At 41.5% G+C, this 23327-nt stretch overlaps 1 protein-coding gene across 1 annotated transcript in view; it reads left to right on the top strand.

Moving 5' to 3' along the window:
* The first annotated feature begins 4815 nt into the window (after nucleotides 1-4815).
* Nucleotides 4816-23327, top strand: part of LOC124003605 (immunoglobulin-like and fibronectin type III domain-containing protein 1) — a 36006-nt gene continuing 17494 nt past the window's right edge. Inside the window, 7 exon segments of the mRNA XM_046312005.1 lie at nucleotides 4816-5000; nucleotides 12400-12477; nucleotides 14256-14300; nucleotides 15839-15958; nucleotides 16969-17108; nucleotides 17423-17522; nucleotides 17669-17759. Coding sequence (XP_046167961.1) covers nucleotides 12426-12477; nucleotides 14256-14300; nucleotides 15839-15958; nucleotides 16969-17108; nucleotides 17423-17522; nucleotides 17669-17759 — 548 coding nt within the window. The 5' untranslated portion in view covers nucleotides 4816-5000; nucleotides 12400-12425.

The raw sequence follows: 23327 nt of genomic DNA, 5'->3' as shown, positions 1-23327 counted from the left end.
CGAGGTCCGGCGCGGCATCGGCTGTGCCGCAAAAGCATGCTCGTGCGGCAGAGTCGATTTCCGCACAGGGTTGTTACACACATCGGGACAAAGTTCGTACTTTTTGTAAAAATGTCCTCTGATATGATGATACAAAAATAGAACTGTTTGGCCATAATGACCATCGTTATGTTTGGATAAAAAAGGAGGTGGCTTGCAAGCCAAATAACACCACCCCAACCGTGAAGCACGGGTGTGGCAGCATCATGTTGTGGGGGTGAACTGAAGAAGGGTGTGCGAGCAAGGAGGCCTACAAACCTGACTCAGATAAACCAGCTCTGTCAGGAGGAATTGGCCAGAGTTCACCCAACTTATTGTGGGAAGCTTGTGGAAGGCTACCCAAAACTTTTGACCCAAGTTAAACAATTTAAAGTCAATGCTACCAAATACTAATTGAGTGTATGTAAACTTCTGACCCACTGGGAATGTGAAAAGACAAAAGCTGAAATAAATTATTATCTTTACTATTATTCTGACATTTCACATTCTCAAAATAAAGTGGTGTCCTAACTGACCTAAAACAGGGAATTTTTACTTGGATTAAATGTCAGGAATTGTGAAAAACTGAGTTTAAATGTATAAGGCTAAGGTTTATGTAAACTTCCGACTTCAACTGTACCTGTATACCATGTAAAGGGAAAAGTAGGATACCTAGTCAGTTGTAAAACTGAACGCATTCAGCTGAAATGTGTCTTCTGTGTTCAACCCAACCCCTCTGAATCAAAAATGTGCGAGGTGCGGCCATAATCAATTTCCACATCTTTGGCGCCCAGGGAACAGTGGGATAACTGACTTGTTCAGGGGCAGAACAACATATTTTTACCTGGTCAGCTTGAGGATTCGACCCAGCAACACTTTACAGTTACTGACCCAACACTCTAACCATTAGGCTACCTGTACAACATCATAGAACGTAATGTACACCTATATACCCCCTCCCTTCTCTGCATAAGGATTAGGTTTCAAGCCACCCCAACATGGTGGTGACGATGGACATGGTATCAACAGAGAAGAGATGGCCTAAGGAGGTCCTGTGATAGACAGTATTCTTACATGTCACCCTTGTTCACATGTCACGACTAATAATTACAGTTATTTGCTGGCTATTCAATCCATAGAGCTGAAGATCATCGTTGTAGCACGATTGACGTTTAAAGGCAATGTTCCCACGTTATACGGAGAGAGCTATAACACCGAACTTCGGCAATATGGATTGAATCGAGCCCTAAGTATAAACCTGACAACATATTATTAAGTCCAGGCAGTTGCTATATTTGACCTAAACCATTTGTTTCATGTAATAATGTATAGATTATGTCAATTACACACGGTCTAGTTATCCCATTATCACAACGAGAGAATTAGCAATATGCGAGATTATGTTTTCGAGAGGACGGAAAAGTGAGGTTTATGACACCTCTTGACTTTAATGGCAAAGTGCAATAGTTTTACTGCAAGGGCAAAGCAGGGTGAGCACAGGAAGATTGTCTTGAAACGATCAGCTCAGGGAAGGAAACAAGCTCCTCAGAGTCTAATTTTGCTCTCCAATTGCATGATCTGACCAAGCTCTCTGTTGCTAAGTGTGTTGGTAGGTTTCGCCAATGGTAATAAAATATATAAGGTCACTTAATATTACAGCCAATGCAGGTGCGTTCTCTGCAAGTAGGCAGTTATTAATATGAACTCATAAACCAAGTCCATAACATTGGGCACTACTACTAAGCCTTATGGGGCAAGACTTTGAATTTGTAAAACCGCAAAATGTGTAAAACGATAAACCTATTTATCAAGTAACCTAGCTTAAAAAGGATAATATAACTTAACTTTTCATTACACATACAGTGTATTGTATAATTGCTAGGAAAGGTGTGAAATTTGAGATATAAGTAAATGAATAAATAAATAAAGAGTGTTTGCTTTGGGTGTGGTGTTGTGGTGGTTGTGGTCATGGCATTGATTTGTAATGGGACACGAACAGCTTTATGTCCTGCTTGATACCGACAGGATGAGACCACCTTTCAGACATCTTGCTGTGAATTCCCTATGTCAGGGATCAAGGGCAATAGTTAACTTTTATTTATGTTCTAAATATATAGATACCCTAATAACTTAAACAACTCACAGTTGGCATGACTGTGAGCCTGTTTTAAAGTACTATGCCAAATGTCAACCAGCGCCTAAATAAACATGTTCTATTCATACTCAGTATAGGCACATGCTGAAATAAACAAAATAAAAATTTCCTCATAAGATCATATTTCTTTAAATAATTGTAACAGATGCATTTCACATCCTCCCTCTGAATTATATACTGTACTACTGTGACAAAAAATGGAAAGAATGTTTTTTACAAAGGCTGTGATAAAATGTACATTAATATCCATTATCTTTTCAGGTCCATCTAATGGATAATTTATTGGATACCGGATTAACATGGCCCTTGGAGAAAAGCTTCAGCCGTAAAGTGCTACAGTACATTACCAAACATTTACATTGCATTCATCTTAAAATAGCTAGGTGAGACAGCTACATATCACAGTTGTATTAAAGCCAGATTCAGTAAGTCCCAAATCAAATATAAAATGTTTGTTTCTTGTTTAACATATGTCAAAATGGATAAATTAAAGCTTAAATTGTCCATTTGACTCACTTCAAAGCGATACAAAATACAGTTTTATGAGTTATTAAAAGTACAGCAGCTTGGTTTACAAATTGCAGGTCAGATTTGTCAAGGTAATTATGATGCGTAGGCCTATTGACCATTTTGTCACGCTTTTTCTGTTGCTCTGATGTTGCTAGCTTGATTTTCTGAGTAAAACTGGAAACTGAATTGTGGCCGATTTTTATTCAGCAAGGCAGGCATTCCTCACTCATGAGTGCTAGCATCACACTGCTGTGGACAGTGCCAATGATAATCACAATGTAATGAATACTCAGGGAGAAAAAGGTGTAGATTCACGCGCAGAGCACAGCAGGTGTTTGTTTCCCCTTCGCAGAAGGCAGGAATCGTGGTCACAGGCAGGCAATGGTCATACACAGGTAGACAAACAGGCAGGTGAATCAAAACTAGGACTGAAGGCTTTAACTGGTTCTCACAAACAAGCTACGAAAAAGCTTAGTAGAGTCAAAACGAACAATACATCACAAAGGCACAAACAGAAGGAACTGAACTAAATAAGGAGCTGATGAGACCAGGTGAGTAACTAACACAGGTGAAATCAATTAAGAAAAATGAAAGACAGGGCTACGTTCATGAACACAAAGAAAGTGTTACGCTCAAGAAACAACGAAACAGAACACTCAGAAAGTCTGAGTTAGTTGTCTTCTGGTAAATTAAACTATAGGACATTAGTTACACAGAAAGGTAGAGAGCTAATTTAGCTGGCTAGCAAACAGCTGTCGATATATTATTCAATCATTGCTAAATGTGCAAACCGGTGGTGTAGCCTCCTATAGTAAAAAAATGTTTTACAGTACTTGCAAACATTTCACGTCTTACGTTCATAGTTGACTTGTACATTTAAAAAAATAATAATCCAACAGCCTACATGTTTGTTGTAACTAGAAGAGGCCTACTGGTTGATCTGGATCAAAGGCTGGCTGGCCCAGCAGCTGCTTGACAACTCTCAGGTAGCCTAGACTCTAGAGCATGTTATGACGTCTTACCTGGGTTTCCTTTGTTGGCCTGACAAAACAAAATATAACATGAAAACAAAATCACGAAACTGACACTTACTGAGTCTGGCTTTAAGTACATTATCTTAAATAAAGAAGTGATCAGCAAAGGCAGTGCTAGTACAGTAAAAAAAGACAAGTGCACGTTTATTTTCTTTCTTTCTTTCAAATTTTTTAATGGGGGGGTAAAAAAAAAAAAAAGAACATTGACCATTATGGTTACTGTAACCATAGAAATCACAGTGAAATTGATTACAGTAATTGCGACAGTAATCAATACTACCATACCCCTCAGACTTGACAGGAAAATAACAGCCAAGTTATGTTCCACACGAAATTTAATGGGACAAATTCAAGTCTTATGATTTACGCTTCATAAGAACCTTTCCAACACCACAGAAGAACTTACAAATATTAACCACTGAGACAAAATAGCAATCACTGGTCATTTTCAATAAGAAATGTTGGTATTTAAAAATATATACACATTCATGCATTTATTTCCCTTTTTCTTTCTCAGGTGCCCTGACCTGTGTGGTCTACAGTCAACATAAAAGTGCTTCTTATTGCCAAATTGGTTTGAGGATGGCGAGATGTAACTAAGAAGGTAAAGAAAGCTTAGGTAGTCTAGCGAGTTGTTATTTCTTAATGTCAAACATTAGCAGTCTTTCTCTTTGAACTTATACAAAAAAACATTAACCACTGTATTTTCATTTACATTTTGTTGACTGATTTATTGAAATGAACAATTTACATCTTACTACAATTTATTCACACACACAATAATACATCTATTAGTCAAAAGCAACTGTAAAAAACACAGACCTTATTACTTCTAGTAATGAATGACACTCAAATGTATAATTGAAAATAACCATCATAGGTCTAGACATACTTGCAGTGTTGTATTCATTGGATATACACCCTGAAGAACATATCATATTTTTTCTCTTTCAGGATTTGAAGTGAAAGTGTGGTTATGGGAACCAGTTAATAAACATTACTGTATGAGGATTGCCACTGTAAAGGAAGTGTTAGTTAGACCCACTCTTAGTGGAGCCCCCCTCTTCACCGCCCACCCAACCAAACATCTTTGGTGCAACTCCTCAACACAAATACAAAAAAGACAACTCGTTTTGGCAGTCGCTTAGTCTTCAGGCAGAGACACACACGTTGCTCTTTAGGATTTATTACCGAGCACAACTTGCAACAGGCACTCAAATATCAGAGTAGCCACAGTGTTGCTTGAAAGGAGCACAGCTGAGAGCACTGAGGACTGTGAGCAGGTAGGTCGTTCTTCCCTCTTCTCTGGCAGAATAGGGTGGTCGGACGAGATGGACCAGCATGGAGGGAAATACAAACTGGCCTTGTACCTTTTTTAATTGTGCCAGTAGTGTTATTCTGTTATGTGACTTGAGGAAAGGACAACATTCCATAATGTACATAAAGTAGTAGTAATAGTGTTTTAGTTGATCTGGGAAACATAGTGATAATGCTATTCTGCATATGAGTATGTAAGCAGATGTTGTATGACCACAGGGATTTTCAGTTGATATCGGAAGATTAGGGTGTAAAATAACTTCAGCAGGGCTGAGTACCTTTAAAAGGTACATAAAATACTTAAGGGTAGAGGGTATTAAATGTCGCAACTGTTTGCTTTCTGGTCTTTAAGTTTTTAATGCCCTCTTATTTCAGTTACTCAAGTTACTGAATACCTCATTAAGTTAGTTCCGGACATTCACTTGCGTATGTGTCTGACATACTGTACTGTACATTAGAATGGGATTCCATATGAAGAGGTACGGCTGACTTGGTGGTAATGCATAAAATATTTTTAGTTGGGCATGTGTGTTCTACAGTTTGAATTTCACTGTTGTGGAATTTGTAGAGCTGGATCATAGCCGTGAGGTCATAGCTGTGAGGTCATAGTTGTGAGGTTTGAGGGTGACGGCTAACTATAGATGGAGGTGTCAAATAAAAATGCAGCCCAAACATATATGATATGCCATGGTGGGCTGGTTTTATAGCCAAACCGCAAAAAGCGTTTATGTATTCAATACAATTTAGACTATATATATATACATACATATGAATGTGTGCCATTCAGAGGATGAATGGGCAATATACAACTATGAAGTGCCTTTGAACAGAGTATTATAGTAGGTGCACTGGTTTGTGTCAAGAACTGCAACAACTTCTGGGTTTTTCACACATATCGTGGTCCACCACCCAAAGGACATCCAGCCAACTTGAAACAAATGTGGGAAGTATTGGAGTCAAAATGAGCCAGCATCCCTGCGGAATGCTTTCGAGACCTTGTAGAGTCTATGCCCTGACGAATTGACACTGTTCTGAGGGCAAAAGGGGTGGGGGAGGTGACTACCTAATGAAGCTGGTCGATAGAATGCCAAGAGTGTGCAAAGCTGTCATCAAGGCAAAAGGGTGGCTATTTTGAAGAATCTCAAATATAAAATATATTTTGGTTTGTTTAACACATGCTCCTGTTTAACACGCTTAACTATTTTGGCTTGCCCATACACCCTCTGAATGGCACACATGCGCAATCCATATCTCAATTGTCTCTTTACCCGTTTCCTCCCCTTCATTTACACTAATTGAAGTGGATTTAACAAGTGACATCAAAAAGGCATTATAGCTTTCACCTGGATTCACCTAGGCAGTCTATGTCACATGTTTCTATGTCGGACTAACGATAAGAAGATACTTGTATCTAAATGAACTATTGTTGTGTCATTTTACAGAAGCAGAAACAAAATAGAAGATACATGATTGCCTTTGGAAACAATGCAGTAGAACAAAAGGAACATAACATGAACAAAATGTCCGTCCTGTGTGTTATAATGGCGAAGCAAAAACTACCTTGAGTATCTATTGTGGTATTTGTGCATGAATTTGGCAGCTCCCTTAATTGAAAATAATTCAGAAAACCATTTGGAAATTCAAGTACTACCCTTGAAATACAGCACCCGTCTGTCACCAAAACCCCTTGTCATCAAGGAACTGTTTTTTGTGAGTTATACAGCTGTGGTTAGTGTACGTGTGAAAAATCGCCGGGAGGGACACTTGAGAACCTCTCAGATGCCATTTCAAGTGTGAGGTCAACAGTGCAGTCAATGGTGGAAGACAGAGTTACTCAGACTTGTCTAGCACCATTTTAGCAATAAGTACTCGGGTCATTCCACGAAATGGGTGTATTTTAACTAGGCCTTTACAATGATGGTGAAACTTGGAGACATTTTTGGATTAAGCTTTCTGCCCATATGAGATATGTCTATGTCCTTGGAAATGTTGATGTTAATTACAACCTCATGCTAATCACATTATCCTTTTAGCTTAACCGTCCCGTGGGGAGGACACCAATCCTTAAGTATTCTTCATTTTCACCTAAAATGACAAATGATATGTTTAAGTTCATTTCTTAAAAGTGTACATGTCCAAAAGGCACGCATTTTGTGGAATGAGCAACGTGTTTGTTTGCTGTTCAGCCCTTGATGAGATCATTCTCACGGCTCACTGTAGGTTCAGCACACTGTCAAGCTGGTTGATTCATAGTGGAGCTTTATCCTGCCCCTAAATGAATGGCCTTGCTGCTGTAGTGTTACATAGCAAGAACGCACAGGTCTTTGTCAATCTTCCCTCAGAGGTGAAATTGACCCAAGTTTACCTGCACACTATTACAACACTTCATGGTGTTAGGACAGTGTGTGAATGTTTGCTACCAAGTGGTTAAAGTTAAACATCACATTTACCAGTTAACAGGACATGTTAAATGGAGTCACGAGGATCATGAGGTTGAGTGCTCTCCATCAAACCTGGACACTTTATTTAGAGTGTTGTTAATTAATTCAGTTTCATGACTGCACATTGGAAGTCAGGGCAGGGCTGCATCTGTTTTGTCTATCACTCTGTAATACAACACCTTTATGAGTTCATGTGAAACACCATGTGGAAACACCATTTCAAATATTTGCAAGAGGAAGGACCTACAAGACAAAATACCATCACTGATCCAGTATCAACACTATTTTATATAATTTAGTTATCAAGTAGTCTAAGTAAGCACTTGTGTGACAATTATATAACAAAGTAAAAAACTAGTAACAAACATACGCCACAACAGGAGTAATACTGCATGTAAACACATACATACGAATAGACAAACATTATCCAAAAAGAGGACTCTTCTTTCCATCAACTACAGCAACACATTTCAAGACAGCCTGGCACCAGTGTGGTGAATGACTTATGCTGCCAGTCGTGGCATCTTACCCCACATACTGGTTATAAAGCATGCCTCCTCTTTCTCACCGCGACATAAGTGTTACCTTTTATACAGCCACGTATCAGAGAAACAAGTGATTTTCTGTGTGATAGCACACATGAATCCCCGAGCTGACAAGGTAAAAAATCTGTTGCTCTGCCCCTGAACAAGGCAGTTAACCCACTGTCCCTAGGTTGTCATTGAAAATAAGATTTTGTTCTTTAACTCACTTGCCCAGTTAAATGAAGGTAAAATAAGCCCTGCAGAAGGATGCATATACTTTGGTGTCATATCAAAGGCGTTGGAGTTCATTTTTATGTCCCTGGCAAGAGTCAAGACCACTGCTGGAATCCAGCTCTGCTTCGGACAGTCTTATTGGGAGTGTGTAATGAACTAAAAATAAAGCTCTCAATTTGAGTAATGGCACAGCTTGTGTGTTTATTAAGATAGCCTGAGGTTCAGGGATGGAGATGAATCGAGCCCTCGAGCCTGAAGTAACACGTTTCAGCCCAATAGAAATTGTGCCCAAGTAGCCCGCCGGTTAGAGAAACTTTGTCTTTCAAACACAGATTTTGGATCCTGTCTAGTTAAAAATGTGGTCTACTAGCCTGACTGTTCAGTGCTGAAAATCCTTAAGTTCCATCCCTGCTGAGGCTGCTTGATGACTTAACGAAAGATTCTATCAAACATGTTCTGCACTTTTATTATATAGATATAACACTTTAAATAAAAAATACATCTGCTCTATCTTATTTTTTACACCTAGAATCTACCTGATTATTTACTATTAGGCGGTAACGAACTAGTAGCTTGTAACAATGGATACAAACTGGAGCTTAATTAGTTACTACAGTGTATTGTACCAAATGGTGCACATTGTTCATAATTCAATTAATTCCTACAAAATCAAAAGTACACTACCATTCAGAAGTTTGAGGTCATTTAGAAAAGCAAAGTTTTTTTACCATTAAAATAAAATAACATTTATCAGATTTACCATGTAGACATTGTTAATGTTGTGAATTACAAATGTAGCTGAAAACGGCAGATTTTTTAAAATGGAATATCTACATAGGCGTACAGAGGCCCATTGTCAGCAACCATCTCTCCTGTGTTCCAATGGCAAGTTGTGTTAGCTAATCCAAGTTTGTAATTTTAAAAGGCTAATTGTAAAGGCCGTTGGTAGAAGAAGGTGAGGACCAAGGTGCAGTAAGTGTTCATCATTTTAATGGTAAAACTGACACTATCAAACAAGCAACAAAAGGACAACCGAAACAGCTCCATCAGGTGCAAAACACACTAAACAGAAAATAACTACCCACACCCATAGTGGGAAAACAGGCTGCCTAAGTATGGTTCTCAATCAGAGACAATCATTGCCAGCTGCCTCTGATTGGGAACCATACCAGGAAAAACACATAGCAATAGAAAACATAGAACACAAAACGTAGAATGCCAACCCCAACTCACGCCCTGACCAAACTAAAATAGAGACAAAAAAGGAACTAAGGTCAGGACGTGGCACTAATTGATCATTAGAAAACCCTTTTGCAATTATGTTAGCACAGTTGAAAATGGTTCTGATTAAAGAAGCAATGAAACTGACCTTCATTTGTGGGTTCAATTATAGGCTCAAAATGTCCAGAAACAAATTACTTTCTTCTGAAACTCGTCAGTCTATTCTTATCCTGAGAAATTAAGGCTATTCCATGCGAGGAATTGCCAAGAACCTGAAGATCTGGTACAATGCTGTGTACTACTCCCGTCACAGTACAGCACAAACTGTCTCTAACCAGAATAGAAAGAGGAGTGGGAGGCCCCGGTGCACAACTAAGCAAGAGGACAAGTACATTAGAGTGTCTAGTTTGAGAAACAGACGCGTCACAAATCCTCAACTGGTAGATTGATTAAATAATACCCGCAAAACACCAGTCTCAATGTCAACAGTGAAGACGCGACTCCGGGATGCTGGCCTTCTAGGGAAGCTGTTCTCCATATCACCAACAAACTAACATGGTCCAAGCACACAAAGACAGTTGCGAAGAGGGCACGACAAAACCTATTCCCCCTCAGGAGATTGAAAAGATTTGGCATTGGTCCTCAGATCCTCAAAATGTTCTACAGCTGCACAATCTAGAGCACTGGTTGCATCACTGCCTGGTATGACAGCTGCTCTGCCTCCGACCGCAAGCCACTACAGAGGGTAGTGCGAATGGCCCAGTACATTACTGGGGCCAAGCTTCCTGCCATCCAGGACCTCTAAACCAGGTGGTGTCAGAGGAAGGTCCATAAAATTGTCAAAGTCTCCAGCCGAACAGTCAAAGACTGTTCTCTCTGCTACCACACAGAAAGCGGTACTGGAGCGCCAAGTCTAGGTCCAAGAGGCTTCTAAAAAGCTTCTACCCCCAAGCCATTTGACTCCTGAACATCTAATCAAATAGCTACCCAGACTACTTGCCCCCCCCTCTTATACACTGCTGCTACTCTGTTGTTATCATCTATGCATAGTTACTTTAATAACTCTACCTTCATGTACCCTCGCACATTGACTCTGTACCGGTAGGCCCCTGTATATGGCCTTGCTATTGTTATTTTGCTGCTGCTCTTTAATTACTTGTTACTTTCATTTCTTATACGTATTTTTTTAAACTGCATTGTTGGATATGGGCTCGTAAGTAAGCATTTCACTGTAAGGTCTACACCTGTTGTATTCGGCGCATTTGACTAATACAATTTGATTTGTACACTAAAACATCCATTTTTTTTACATTAAACAAATGTCCCCAAAATGAATTATTCACATCTGATCCTTATAGTGTACTGCATACGTGAACACACATACTGTATGCTGCTCTGTGCCTAATATGTTGTTGATGCATTTTAAACATCCAACAGATGGGCGGGATTATGGCATCATGCAAATCATGCGAACACATAATGTTCAGGGTTTCAAATGTAAAACTGAGTCATCTGCACCACATGCTAAATCATATAGAACATCTATAATATCTTAATATAATGTTTTTAAAAATGCATGCTACCAGTCCTAGTTTAGAAACAAAATATAGTCATTACGTTATTTCAAGGTAATTCAGCTGTAATGACGTATACCTAAGTTCTTTCAATAAACAACGTATCTTGTCATACATTAACTCAAGATATCCTTATGTATCCCTTCAATGGTACGGAAATATGAAACCTAAATGTTAATAATTATAAAGGCCTGAAGCGGTAGCACTCACCTTACCGTATTTTCTAAGAATCTATGACGAGATGTAAAAATACGAGTTAACTTACTCTTAATAACTCCCCCCTCTTCAACCCCTAACCAATGAGCATTTTAAGGCTTGATAGGCAGAACAGTCGTTAGGTGAAATTTTACTACTAGAACAAAAAAAGGAAGGATATAAAGAGTTGTGTGAGCTATTACATTCGTAGACCAATGATACTGCTATGTCTCCAAAAGTTCTGTCAGTCGGTATCTTGAAATCCCTAGCATTTCTGTCTTTACAATCTGTGTCAGAGGACACCTGATGTACATTATAAATCAAATCCTATTTTATATTTGACATTTGACAAGCCAAACAACATATGCTATAAACACAGGCAGGCAAGGATAGTATTGCTTTAAAAAAAAAATGGGTGATTAAGGTATTGCGTGAACACAATTCAATATTAAATTGTCAACATAAAATTGTTAGAAGAAATTCTCAAAACGTAGGATCAACACTTAACCCTGTAGAACCATATAGACAAGTGATCTATAATCTGCAGAGAGCAGAGATCTTTGTTAGCTACGTTCCCTATTAACCATCTACAAATACCTGGATAATCTATAGCGTCCTCGGTGCCTCTGTTGCAACCCACCCCCCCCCCCCCAATATCCTCCCACAGTTTGGTTTAGTAGAGATTTCAACAACTGCAGGGCTCAATCAAAACATGTCAGCATCACATTCCTAGGATAGACATCGATCCAGTGGTTCGACACAAGGCCAATAGATAGACGTGTGTTGCATGCTGCCTCTTACTGACTGGGTAGAGTAACAGCACCACTTCCATTGCTAGCAGCTGCTTGATACTGTATCGTCTGGGAGGAGGATACACTACCCCGATGATGTCATTTTTAGGGTTTCTTTGATACGCAACCTTATAATGAGATTAGAAAAAGTGCAAACTAACAGTAAACCCAAGTCTCAAGTGCCACCTGCTGGTTATTAGCTGAAGAGGAGAAAATGTCACTCATGTAAATTATCTCTTTTGAAACTCCTGTTTTTTCTTGTGTCTTTTTATTTTGTCTCGTAACTAGTAGGCATCTCAATGACTGTAATCAGTGGTAGTGATGTTCCATTCAACCTGACAGTTTTAACTCACATTCCTTTTCTCTGTGTGAATGTCTGATACAGAGCCTTCTGATCCAAAATATTCCAAGATGAAGGTGATGAAGTCGAAAGTGACAGATCAATCTGCCGAAGGGCAGAAGGGTAAGTGCAATGTGATGGATTTCTCCTCTTAACAGTGGAATCAAGACAGACATCCACCCAATGCAGTCACACACAGGCAAAGGGTAAATAACAAAAAAGGCAGGAATCATAGCCCGTTATTGATTGCCAAGATACAGTTGCAGGCATAAAAATGTTTGGTTTTGCTGTATTGACAGAACAATTGTTGCAATGCGTGTGCAACACTGTGCTCCAGTGTCTTCTACCGATAGTTTGCCAGTAAATCAAGGTATGTAAAGAGTATCAATTAGACCATCCAATACACAACTAAGTGTAGAGAAGATATGAGATCATTTTCAGTACAGATGACATTTAGATAGTCATAAATGACAAGCTTCGTCAAGAACATCACCTAATAATGTCTTCTGCTCTTGTGCTATCCAGAAGAAGTTGAAGAGATGCTTCAATCCAAAAATTTGTGCACAATCATCTGGTCTTCCAAACAGGAGCACCCTGATTAAATATTAACAACACCTACTACAGTGTCAATTACACTAGGAATTAAGATATTGCCGAAAAGGACCATTCGCTAAACAAGAACATGAAGAAATACAAGCTGCTTGTTATTGCTTCAATCAGCTTAAAATGTGAAGTAGCAGTCAAATCACCATGTCAACACCTCTAGTGAACCAATCATGTCAAACACTTCTCTGTCAACGCCATCATAAGGCAATATCACCAGCCAGTCATTGGGTGACATTGGAAAAAGAATGGGCATGAATATATTTCTGATTCAGCAGAAGAACGAAAAAGAAGATGTTTATCGCGATTATGAAGAGTGAAGAATGAAACGTGCTGTCAATTGTTTTATTTACTTGCAGTTTACAAAACATTCATCAAAAAACTGTAAGACAACATGCTTATGCTAGAAAAACTAAACTGAAGAACTGATTCAACATCAAGAGAAATCTGACAAACCTGTGCTGAATGCTTGACAACATATCTACTTTGTCAACAAATCTAAACAGAAGATTAAGTTTGAGATCATATTTGACCAGTAAACTGAAGCTTTTAAAGAATTTTCACTGTGGGGTTGATTGAAATGGAAGACTGCACTCAAAATATGGATGTTTGGCAATAAACTGTTTGGTAGAAGACATAATCGGATATCTCATCTTCCTCAGCTGTTTTCCAAATCAATTTACAGACAACTATTAATATGCACTGTAACTGGCACAGAAAAGGACTCTCATAAGCCCAACCCCATGGACAACCACAACACATTAAATGGGACCTTATTGGATGCCAATGAGGACTGACATATCTGATATCTGATACACCAAAGTTGGTCAGCAGATTTAGTATAATTTAACACCACTAGTTCTTAGTTAGTATTAATAGGCCATCGTCATAGAGAAAACATACCTTGTATGCTAAATATTAAAATATATAACTAAGACTAAGACAAGCAGTATAATGACTTAGGGAACAATATAATTGCTGTTAACTCCATTTTGATGTACTCAGAAATTCATAATGGTTACAAATGTATATATACAATTAATCTTTCAGAATTTTTCTTTCAAACGTTTGTTCCATAAAATAATCTTCTGAAAAACCTTAGGAGGTTGGTTCTCTCCAAGTTGTGTGTGTTGGATGTTTCCCCTGTCCTTGTGTTTAATGTTAATCGTATGTATCTATGTACTGTATGTGTGGATTCATAATCCTGTCGAAGTTCCCAAGACTCTCTCAGGTGCTTTTGTCAGGATTAATGTTTCCTGTGCTATTTCCTTTCTCTTGCTGTCATGTTGCTTGTAAAGTGGAAGGTGCTGGGGGTGCTATGGAAAATCCCCACCACAAAAAAGGTATGCAAGAGAAAAGGAAACTCCAGCTACTTGAGTTTCCATTAATGTGTCTTTCTCTTTGTACAATCTTAGAAAAAAATTAGGGAAAAAAAATATTTGAAAAAAAGTCCACTGTGGAAAGGGTTCTACACTGAACCCAAAAGGCCTCAACATGGAAACCAAAAAGGGTTCTTCTAATGGTTATCCTCTGGGGAAAGCTGAAGAACCCTTTAAGGTTTTAGATAGCATGTTTTTTTCTAAGAGAGTATACCTTGTACTTTTGGTCTGGGTGTTTTACTGTACCAAAGCATGGTGGATGAAAGTAATGACTGTGTTGCATGTAGGCTACTCTATACATCATCGTATGAGTGGTGTAATTCGTGTACGTGTTTGACTCAAATTTTCAGCGTCACAACAGACACACTTCATTGTAGAATTCTAAACAAATGACAAATCCATTAATACTGACAAACTATCCTTATTAAAGGGATGATTGCTATGAGGTCCTTATATTGTCTTGCAACCTGTATATTGTGCAAGAGAATACAAGTTGAGTATGTGGGAGGACAGATTGGGCCCTTCATGACCTAGGTTTTAGGTTATGGGGTTTCGAGAAAATGTTCTTACAGGCAATTAACATCTGCATCAAACAATTATTTGCTCATGATTACTCATCAGTGCTGTGGAATTATATTTATGTTCAGTTACAGTAGTCAAATAAAACAGAGAAATATGGATGGAAAGAGGATGGATGACCAAACATAATTTGAAACAGTTGGGGTCAGATTGACTAAGTCTCTGCAGCAGTGCTACATTTGCAGCTGTTATAATAAAAAAGAGACATCACATTAAAGCTGAAATCCGTAAAGGGGGCAACAGCACCTCTGTTCACCCCAGCCCCTTAGTTATTGGTTTGTTTTGAAGATGAAACAGAGGAGAGGAGCATCCAGCATCGTGACATTGTTTGAAGTAACTTATTTGTTGATGCAATATCTCTAACAGGACATGGTAGTTTCACCAACTACAGATTTCAGCTTTGAAAGAAAAATGTACTGTACCATAAATATTAAGAGAACAATGATGCATTGATCTAAAGTGAAAATAATAATCACATCATGTTTTTTGCTTAGTTGGCTTAATTTTGGTATGAAAATGACACGTGCAGACTTTGCATATTGGTGTATTTTCTTGCTAGATGTGGCATGTGATTTAGGGCAGTATTCCCAACCTGATACTACTAGTCTACTCCATGTTTTGGTGTATCAGCCATTGCTTTAACAAGACTGTTATCAGTTGTACTATGACTACTTCTACAGTAATATTAGGTCCGAATATGGCCCTCAATCCCTTCCATTCAAAAAGTCAAATATTACATGATATTGACGCATGTAATAATTCAGTGATTATAACTGTATTACATTTACATTTAAGTCATTTATGCGTGTTAGATTTGGTCATCCATTAATGCAAATCTCAATTGTTTTAAACAGTAAGTGCTAACAATGTTATCAAATTATTGCGCCATTTTCTAATGATGTATTTTTGGTGTGTGTGATCAGTCAAGAAATTCAGATCAAAAGTCCCCGGAGTTATGATCACGCAGTATGTGGAGGAAATACCAGAGGGGAAAAGCCACCCTGACTTCACACGCAAGCCCATCGCGTTGACCATTCAGGAGGGTAAGGAACAGTTAATCATGTAATATTCTGCATTAACAGGCATAGCTGTCCTATTATACTGCAATACATCTTGTGTGTTCTGCGATTGCCTTATAAACAAAGGGGGGGGGGGGCAAATGTATTATTCCAAGCTGCAGCACATAGGAATTGCGTCAACCAAAATGGGAACAGTGACCCACTGCAACGGGTGTGCTGATGGGATTAACACATGTGGTCCTCTGTAAACTCAGTTGGTAGAGCATGGCACCTGCAATGTCAGGAGAGTAGGATTCATTCCCAGGACCTCCCATAAGTAAATAAATATATATATATAAAATGCACACATGACTGTAAGGTGCTTTGGAACAAGGTGTCAGCTAAATGGCATATATTATATTATGTCCTGACTAAGACAAGCAGCATAAGGACATGTAGGGATAGGCCCGATTGCATTACTTTACATCTCAGTTGAGACATTCATATCATTTGGAGTAGGTTCCACAGGCTTCAGGCCCTGACATGTGACAGTGGTCATAAGGCATGTGATGTATGGTGAAGTCCACAAAATGCAATCCTTACAGACGGCTCATATGAACTTCATTTGCAACAGAAATGAAATGTAGACTCTACATAATTTATGATTATGATGACCTTCTATGCCCTACCCACTCACATACCAAATCCTTATTTAACCTTGCACACTTAGATTGGTGACACAACCTTTAATAGAGGCAGTCTGTTAAGCTCCTTATTAAAGCATATGCCATAATTAACACCTAGCTCTTTCATCATTGGGGGTAGTTGTATAACAAATGTTACACATCATATTTGGTGAAAATGCAATGTATTCAATAAAATACCAAACAAATACAGTCCGACCTATCTCACTAATCCTTATATAAAATTGTATCACCAAAAGGATGGACTAATTAGACACCCAAATACGAACAAATATTGGACATCGGAAGAAAAACACAATGGTCAAAATTACTACTATTTACAAGTATTCTATGACTCTAATCACAAATCAGGCAAGTTTGGGGTGTTCAAAGCCATTGTGCATGGTGAACCTACACCCAACGTGACATGGAACCGAGCAAATGGAAAGATAGACGATCCAGTGAAATTCCAGAGCAAGTATGACGAGGCGTCTGGTGAGCACACCCTCGAGGTAAGCATGTTTATCACCATTCAGCACCAACTGGTTCTTATACTCAACAATAAAGGGGACATTTTGACAATTTCAGTTCCATCAAATGCTGCCCAATCTCTTGACTTCTACATGTCCCCTCCTTTTTACTCCGACCTTTATATTTCAACCCTTTAACATGAAAAAATGTATTATAATAATTATTGGTTAAATTCCTGGATTTTAAAATAAATAAAGCAATTACCCTTGAAGTATATTTCAATTGATTTGTTTTATGGACCTTAACAGCAGTCGATGATAAGTACGTAGTTAATACATTATCAGTTTGCTTACAGATCCCCAAAGTATCTGCAGAAGATGCCGACACCTACAAATGCTTTGCAACAAATGAGTATGGAAAGGCTGTTTGCACTATCCAGCTGAATGTCATTGAAGGTAGGACACACAAAAAGAGAATTCTAACACATCTAATCTAAACCTCTCTTAAGCAATATTTATCTTGTCATGCAAGTGCATTCTAATGATTTAAAAAGAATGATCAACACTTTAAGACATAAACATTACGAATCGTTTCTGTCCAGTTGGATTCAAAAAGACGAAGGAATTAGCCAAGTCCAAAGAAGAACAAGAAGCACTCAATCCTGGGTCTCTTAGAACAATGTTGAAGAAGCGGTAAGAGAATGCATTACATTGTACTCATTGAACAGGTATTTTAGTGGTTGACATTCAGTTCCCTAACTCCTAAACCTTTCAAACAGAAGACCTAGTTCTCTAAAAAGAAGGTAACAATAAGTTAAAGCTCTCTGATTGAAAAGGGTTTAGATCTGGAAAACACACCCTAAGTGACAGAGGGAAACACAATGCTGAATAGATTTGTATAACAGGAGACAATTCATTTTAAAAAGCAGACTAAATACAGGCTGCAACTCTGTAATAGCAATTCAAATTAATGCATGCATGGTAAATGATCATCCTGTGTGACTAAACACCTCCCTCTGCAACTGGATCCTAGACTTCCTGACGGGCCACCCCCATGTGGTAAGAGTAGGTAACAACACATCCACTTATCCTTAACACAGGGGCCCCTCAGGGGTGTGTGCTCAGTCCCGTCCTGTACTCCTGGTTCACTCATGACTGCATTGCCAGGCATGACTCAAACACCATCATCAAGTTTGCTGATGATTACCAACAATGATGAGACTGTCTATTGGGAGGAGGTCAGTGACCTGGCCATGTGGTGCCAAGACAACAACCTGTCCCTCAAAGTGATCAAGACAAAGGAGATTATTATGGACTAGAGTAAAAGGAGGAACAAGTACGCCCCATTCTCATCGACGGTGCTGCTGTTATGCAGGTGAAGGAGGACCCAAACGCGACTTAACAGAAACAGAGTTTATTAATGCTCAAAACCGAATAACTGAAATCCTCTAGATAGTAGAGGGGAAAACAACTGGAGAAGCGGCCACAGACTGCAGGTCGCCGGGTAGGCGCAGGCCGTAGTCAACTGAGACACCTGCTCACACGCAGCGTCTGAAGAAGGCACAAAACACGACAGGACAGGGTGATACACAATCACGGCAAAAAAAACACGACAGGACAGGGCGAAACGCAATTACAGCATGGAATACAAAACAAGGAACCGATGGAACAGGAACGGATAACAAAGGAATAAATAGGGAGTCTAATCAGGGAAAGGATCGGGAACAGGTGTGGGAAGGCTAAATGATGATTAGGGGAATAGGAACAGCTGGGAGCAGGAACGGAACGACAGAGAGAAGAGAGAGCGAGAGAGTGAAAGGGGAGGGGGAGAGAGAGGGATAGAACCAAACAAGACCAGCAGAGGGAAACGAATAGCATGGGGAGCACAGGGACAAGACATGACAATGAATGACAAACATGACAGTACCCCCACTCACCGAGCGCCTCCTGGCGCACTCGAGGAGGAATCCTGGCGGCAACGGAGGAAATCATCGATGAGCGAACGGTCCAGCACGTCCCGAGACGGAACCCAACTCCTCTCCTCAGGACCGTAACCCTCCCAATCCACTAGGTATTGGTGACCCCGTCCCGAGAACGCATGTCCATAATTTTATGTACCTTGTAAATAGGTGCGCTCTCGACAAGGACGGGAGGGGGGAGGGAAGACGAACGGGGGTGCGAAGAAAAGGCTTAACACAGGAGACATGGAAGACAGGATGGACGCGACGAAGATGTCGCGGAAGAAGCAGTCGCACAGCGACAGGATTGACGACCTGGGAGACACGGAACGGACCAATGAACCGCGGAGTCAACTTACGAGAAGCTGTCGTAAGAGGAAGGTTGCGAGTGGAAAGCCACACTCTCTGGCCGCAACAATACCTTGGACTCTTAATCCTGCGTTTATTGGCGGCTCTCACCGTCTGTGCCCTGTAACGGCAAAGTGCAGACCTCACCCTCCTCCAGGTGCGCTCACAACGTTGGACAAACGCTTGAGCGGAGGGAACGCTGGACTCGGCAAGCTGGGATGAGAACAGAGGAGGCTGGTAACCCAGACTACTCTGAAACGGAGATAACCCGGTAGCAGACGAAGGAAGCGAATTGTGAGCGTATTCTGCCCAGGGGAGCTGTTCTGCCCAAGACGCAGGGTTCCTGAAAGAAAGGCTGCGTAGTATGCGACCAATCGTCTGATTGGCCCTCTCTGCTTGACCGTTAGACTGGGGATGAAACCCGGAAGAGAGACTGACGGACGCACCAATCAAACGACAGAACTCCCTCCAAAACTGTGACGTGAATTGCGGACCTCTGTCTGAAACGGCGTCTAACGGGAGGCCATGAATTCTGAATACATTCTCAATAATGATTTGTGCCGTCTCCTTAGCGGAAGGAAGTTTAGCGAGGGGAATGAAATGTGCCGCCTTAGAGAACCTATCGACAACCGTCAGAATCACAGTCTTCCCCGCAGACAAAGGCAGACCGGTAATGAAGTCTAAGGCAATGTGAGACCATGGTCGAGAAGGAATGGGGAGCGGTCTGAGACGACCGGCAGGAGGAGAGTTACCCGACTTAGTCTGCGCGCAGTCCGAACAGGCAGCCACGAAACGGCGCGTGTCACGCTCCTGAGTCGGCCACCAAAAGCGCTGGCGAATAGACGCAAGAGTGCCTCGAACACCGGGATGACCCGCTAACTTGGCAGAGTGAGCCCACTGAAGAACAGCCAGACGAGTGGAAACAGGGACGAAAAGGAGGTTACTAGGACAAGCGCGCGGCGACGCAGTGTGCGTGAGTGCTTGCTTAACCTGTCTTTCAATTCCCCAGACTGTTAACCCGACAACACGCCCATAAGGAAGAATCCCCTCGGGATCAGTAGAAGCCACAGAAGAACTAAACAGACGGGATAAGGCATCAGGCTTGGTGTTCTTGCTACCCGGACGGTAAGAAATCACAAACTCGAAACGAGCGAAAAACAACGCCCAACGAGCTTGACGGGCATTAAGTCGTTTGGCAGAACGGATGTACTCAAGGTTCTTATGGTCTGTCCAAACGACAAAAGGAACGGTCGCCCCTCCAACCACTGTCGCCATTCGCCTAGGGCTAAGCGGATGGCGAGCAGTTCACGGTTACCCACATCATAGTTGCGCTCAGATGGCGACAGGCGATGAGAAAAATAAGCGCAAGGATGAACCTTATCGTCAGACTGGGAGCGCTGGGATAGAATGGCTCCCACGCCTACCTCTGAAGCGTCAACCTCGACAATGAATTGTCTGGTGACGTCAGGAGTAACGAGGATAGGAGCGGACGTAAAACGTTCTTTTAGAAGATCAAAAGCTCCCTGGGCGGAACCGGACCACTTAAAACACGTCTTGACAGAAGTAAGAGCTGTGAGAGGGGCAGCAACTTGACCGAAATTACGAATGAAACGCCGATAGAAATTAGCGAAACCTAAGAAGCGCTGCAACTCGACACGTGACCTTGGAACGGGCCAATCACTGACAGCTTGGACCTTAGCGGAATCCATCTGAATGCCTTCAGCGGAAATAACGGAACCGAGAAAAGTAACGGAGGAGACATGAAAAGAGCACTTCTCAGCCTTTACGTAGAGACAATTCTCTAAAAGGCGCTGTAGAACACGTCGAACGTGCTGAACATGAATCTCGAGTGACGGAGAAAAAATCAGGATATCGTCAAGATAGACAAAAACAAAAATGTTCAGCATGTCTCTCAGAACATCATTAACTAATGCCTGAAAAACAGCTGGCGCATTGGCGAGACCGAACGGCAGAACCCGGTACTCAAAATGCCCTAACGGAGTATTAAACGCCGTTTTCCACTCGTCCCCCTCTCTGATGCGCACGAGATGGTAAGCGTTACGAAGGTCCAACTTAGTAAAGCACCTGGCTCCCTGCAGAATCTCGAAGGCTGATGACATAAGGGGGAAGCGGATAACGATTCTTAACCGTTATGTCATTCAGCCCTCGATAATCCACGCAGGGGCGCAGAGTACCGTCCTTCTTCTTAACAAAAAAGAACCCCGCCCCGGCCGGAGAGGAAGAAGGCACTATGGTACCGGCGTCAAGAGACACAGACAAATAATCCTCGAGTGCCTTACGTTCGGGAGCCGACAGAGAGTATAGTCTACCTCGAGGAGGAGTGGTCCCCGGAAGGAGATCAATACTACAATCATACGACCGGTGAGGAGGAAGGGAGTTGGCTCGGGACCGACTGAAGACCGTGCGCAGATCATGATATTCCTCCGGCACTCCTGTCAAATCGCCAGGTTCCTCCTGAGAAGTAGGGACAGAAGAAATGGGAGGGATGGCAGACATTAAACACTTCACATGACAAGAAACGTTCCAGGATAGGATAGAATTACTAGACCAATTAATAGAAGGATTATGACATACAAGCCAGGGGTGACCCAAAACAACAGGTGTAAACGGTGAACGAAAAATCAAAAAGATATAGTCTCACTGTGGTTACCAGATACTGTGAGAGTTAAAGGTAGTGTCTCAAATTTGATACTGGGAAGATGACTACCATCTAAGGCAAACATGGGCGTAGGCCTGTCTAACGGTCTGAAAGGAATGTTATGTTTCCGAGCCCATGCTTCGTCCATGAAACAACCCTCAGCCCCAGAGTCAATCAAAGCACTGCATGTAGCACCGAACCGGTCCAGCGTAGATGGACCGACATAGTAGTACAAGATCTAGATGAAGGGACCTGAGTAGTAGCGCTCACCAGTAGCCCTCCGCTTACTGATGGGCTCTGGCCTCTTACTGGACATGAAATAACAAAATGTCCAGCAACTCCGCAATAGAGGCACAGGCGGTTGGTGATCCTCTGTTCCCTCTCCTTATTCGAGATGCGAATCCCTCCCAGCTGCATGGGCTCAGTCTCAAAGCCAGAGGGAGATGGTTGCGATGCGGAGCAGGGAAACACCGTTGATGCGAGCTCTCTTCCACGAGCCCGGTGACGAAGATCTACCCGTCGTTCTATGCGGATGGCGAGAGCAATCAAGGAGTCCACATCTGAAGGAACCTCCCGGGAGAGAATCTCATCCTTAACCACTGCGTGGAGTCCCTCCAGAAAACGAGCGAGCAGCGCCGGCTCGTTCCACTCACTAGAGGCAGCAAGAGTGCGAAACTCAATGGAATAATCCGTTATGGACCGTTCACCTTGGCATAAGGAAGCCAGGGCCCTAGAAGCCTCCTCACCAAAAACTGAACGGTCAAAAACCCGAATCATCTCCTCTTTAAAGTTCTGGAATCTGTTAGAGCAATCAGCCCTTGCCTCCCAGATAGCTGTGCCCCATTCTCGAGCCCGGCCAGTAAGGAGTGAAATGACGAAAGCAACCCGAGCTCTCTCTCTAGAGTATGTGTGGGGTTGGAGAGAGAACACAATCTCACACTGCGTGAGAAAGGAGCGGCACTCAGTGGGCTGCCCGGAGTAGCAAGGTGGGTTATTAACCCTGGGTTCAGGAGGCTCGGCAGGCCAGGGAGTAACAGGTGGCACGAGACGTAGACTCTGGAACTGTCCAGAGAGGTCGGAAACCTGAGCGGCCAGGTTCTCCACGGCATGGCGAGCAGCAGACAATTCCTGCTCGTGTCTGCCGAGCATGGCTCCTTGGATCTCGACGGCAGTGTAACGAGCGTCTGAAGTCGCTGGGTCCATTCTTTGATCGGTTCCTTCTGTTATGCAGGTGAAGGAGGACCCAAACGCGACTTAACAGAAACAGAGTTTATTAATGCTCAAAACCGAATAACT

This window comes from Oncorhynchus gorbuscha, linkage group LG18 (assembly GCF_021184085.1).
Source record: "Oncorhynchus gorbuscha isolate QuinsamMale2020 ecotype Even-year linkage group LG18, OgorEven_v1.0, whole genome shotgun sequence".
NCBI lineage: Eukaryota > Metazoa > Chordata > Actinopteri > Salmoniformes > Salmonidae > Oncorhynchus > Oncorhynchus gorbuscha.
Note: the sequence above shows the minus strand (reverse complement) of the source record. Positions and strands in the feature narration are given on the sequence as shown.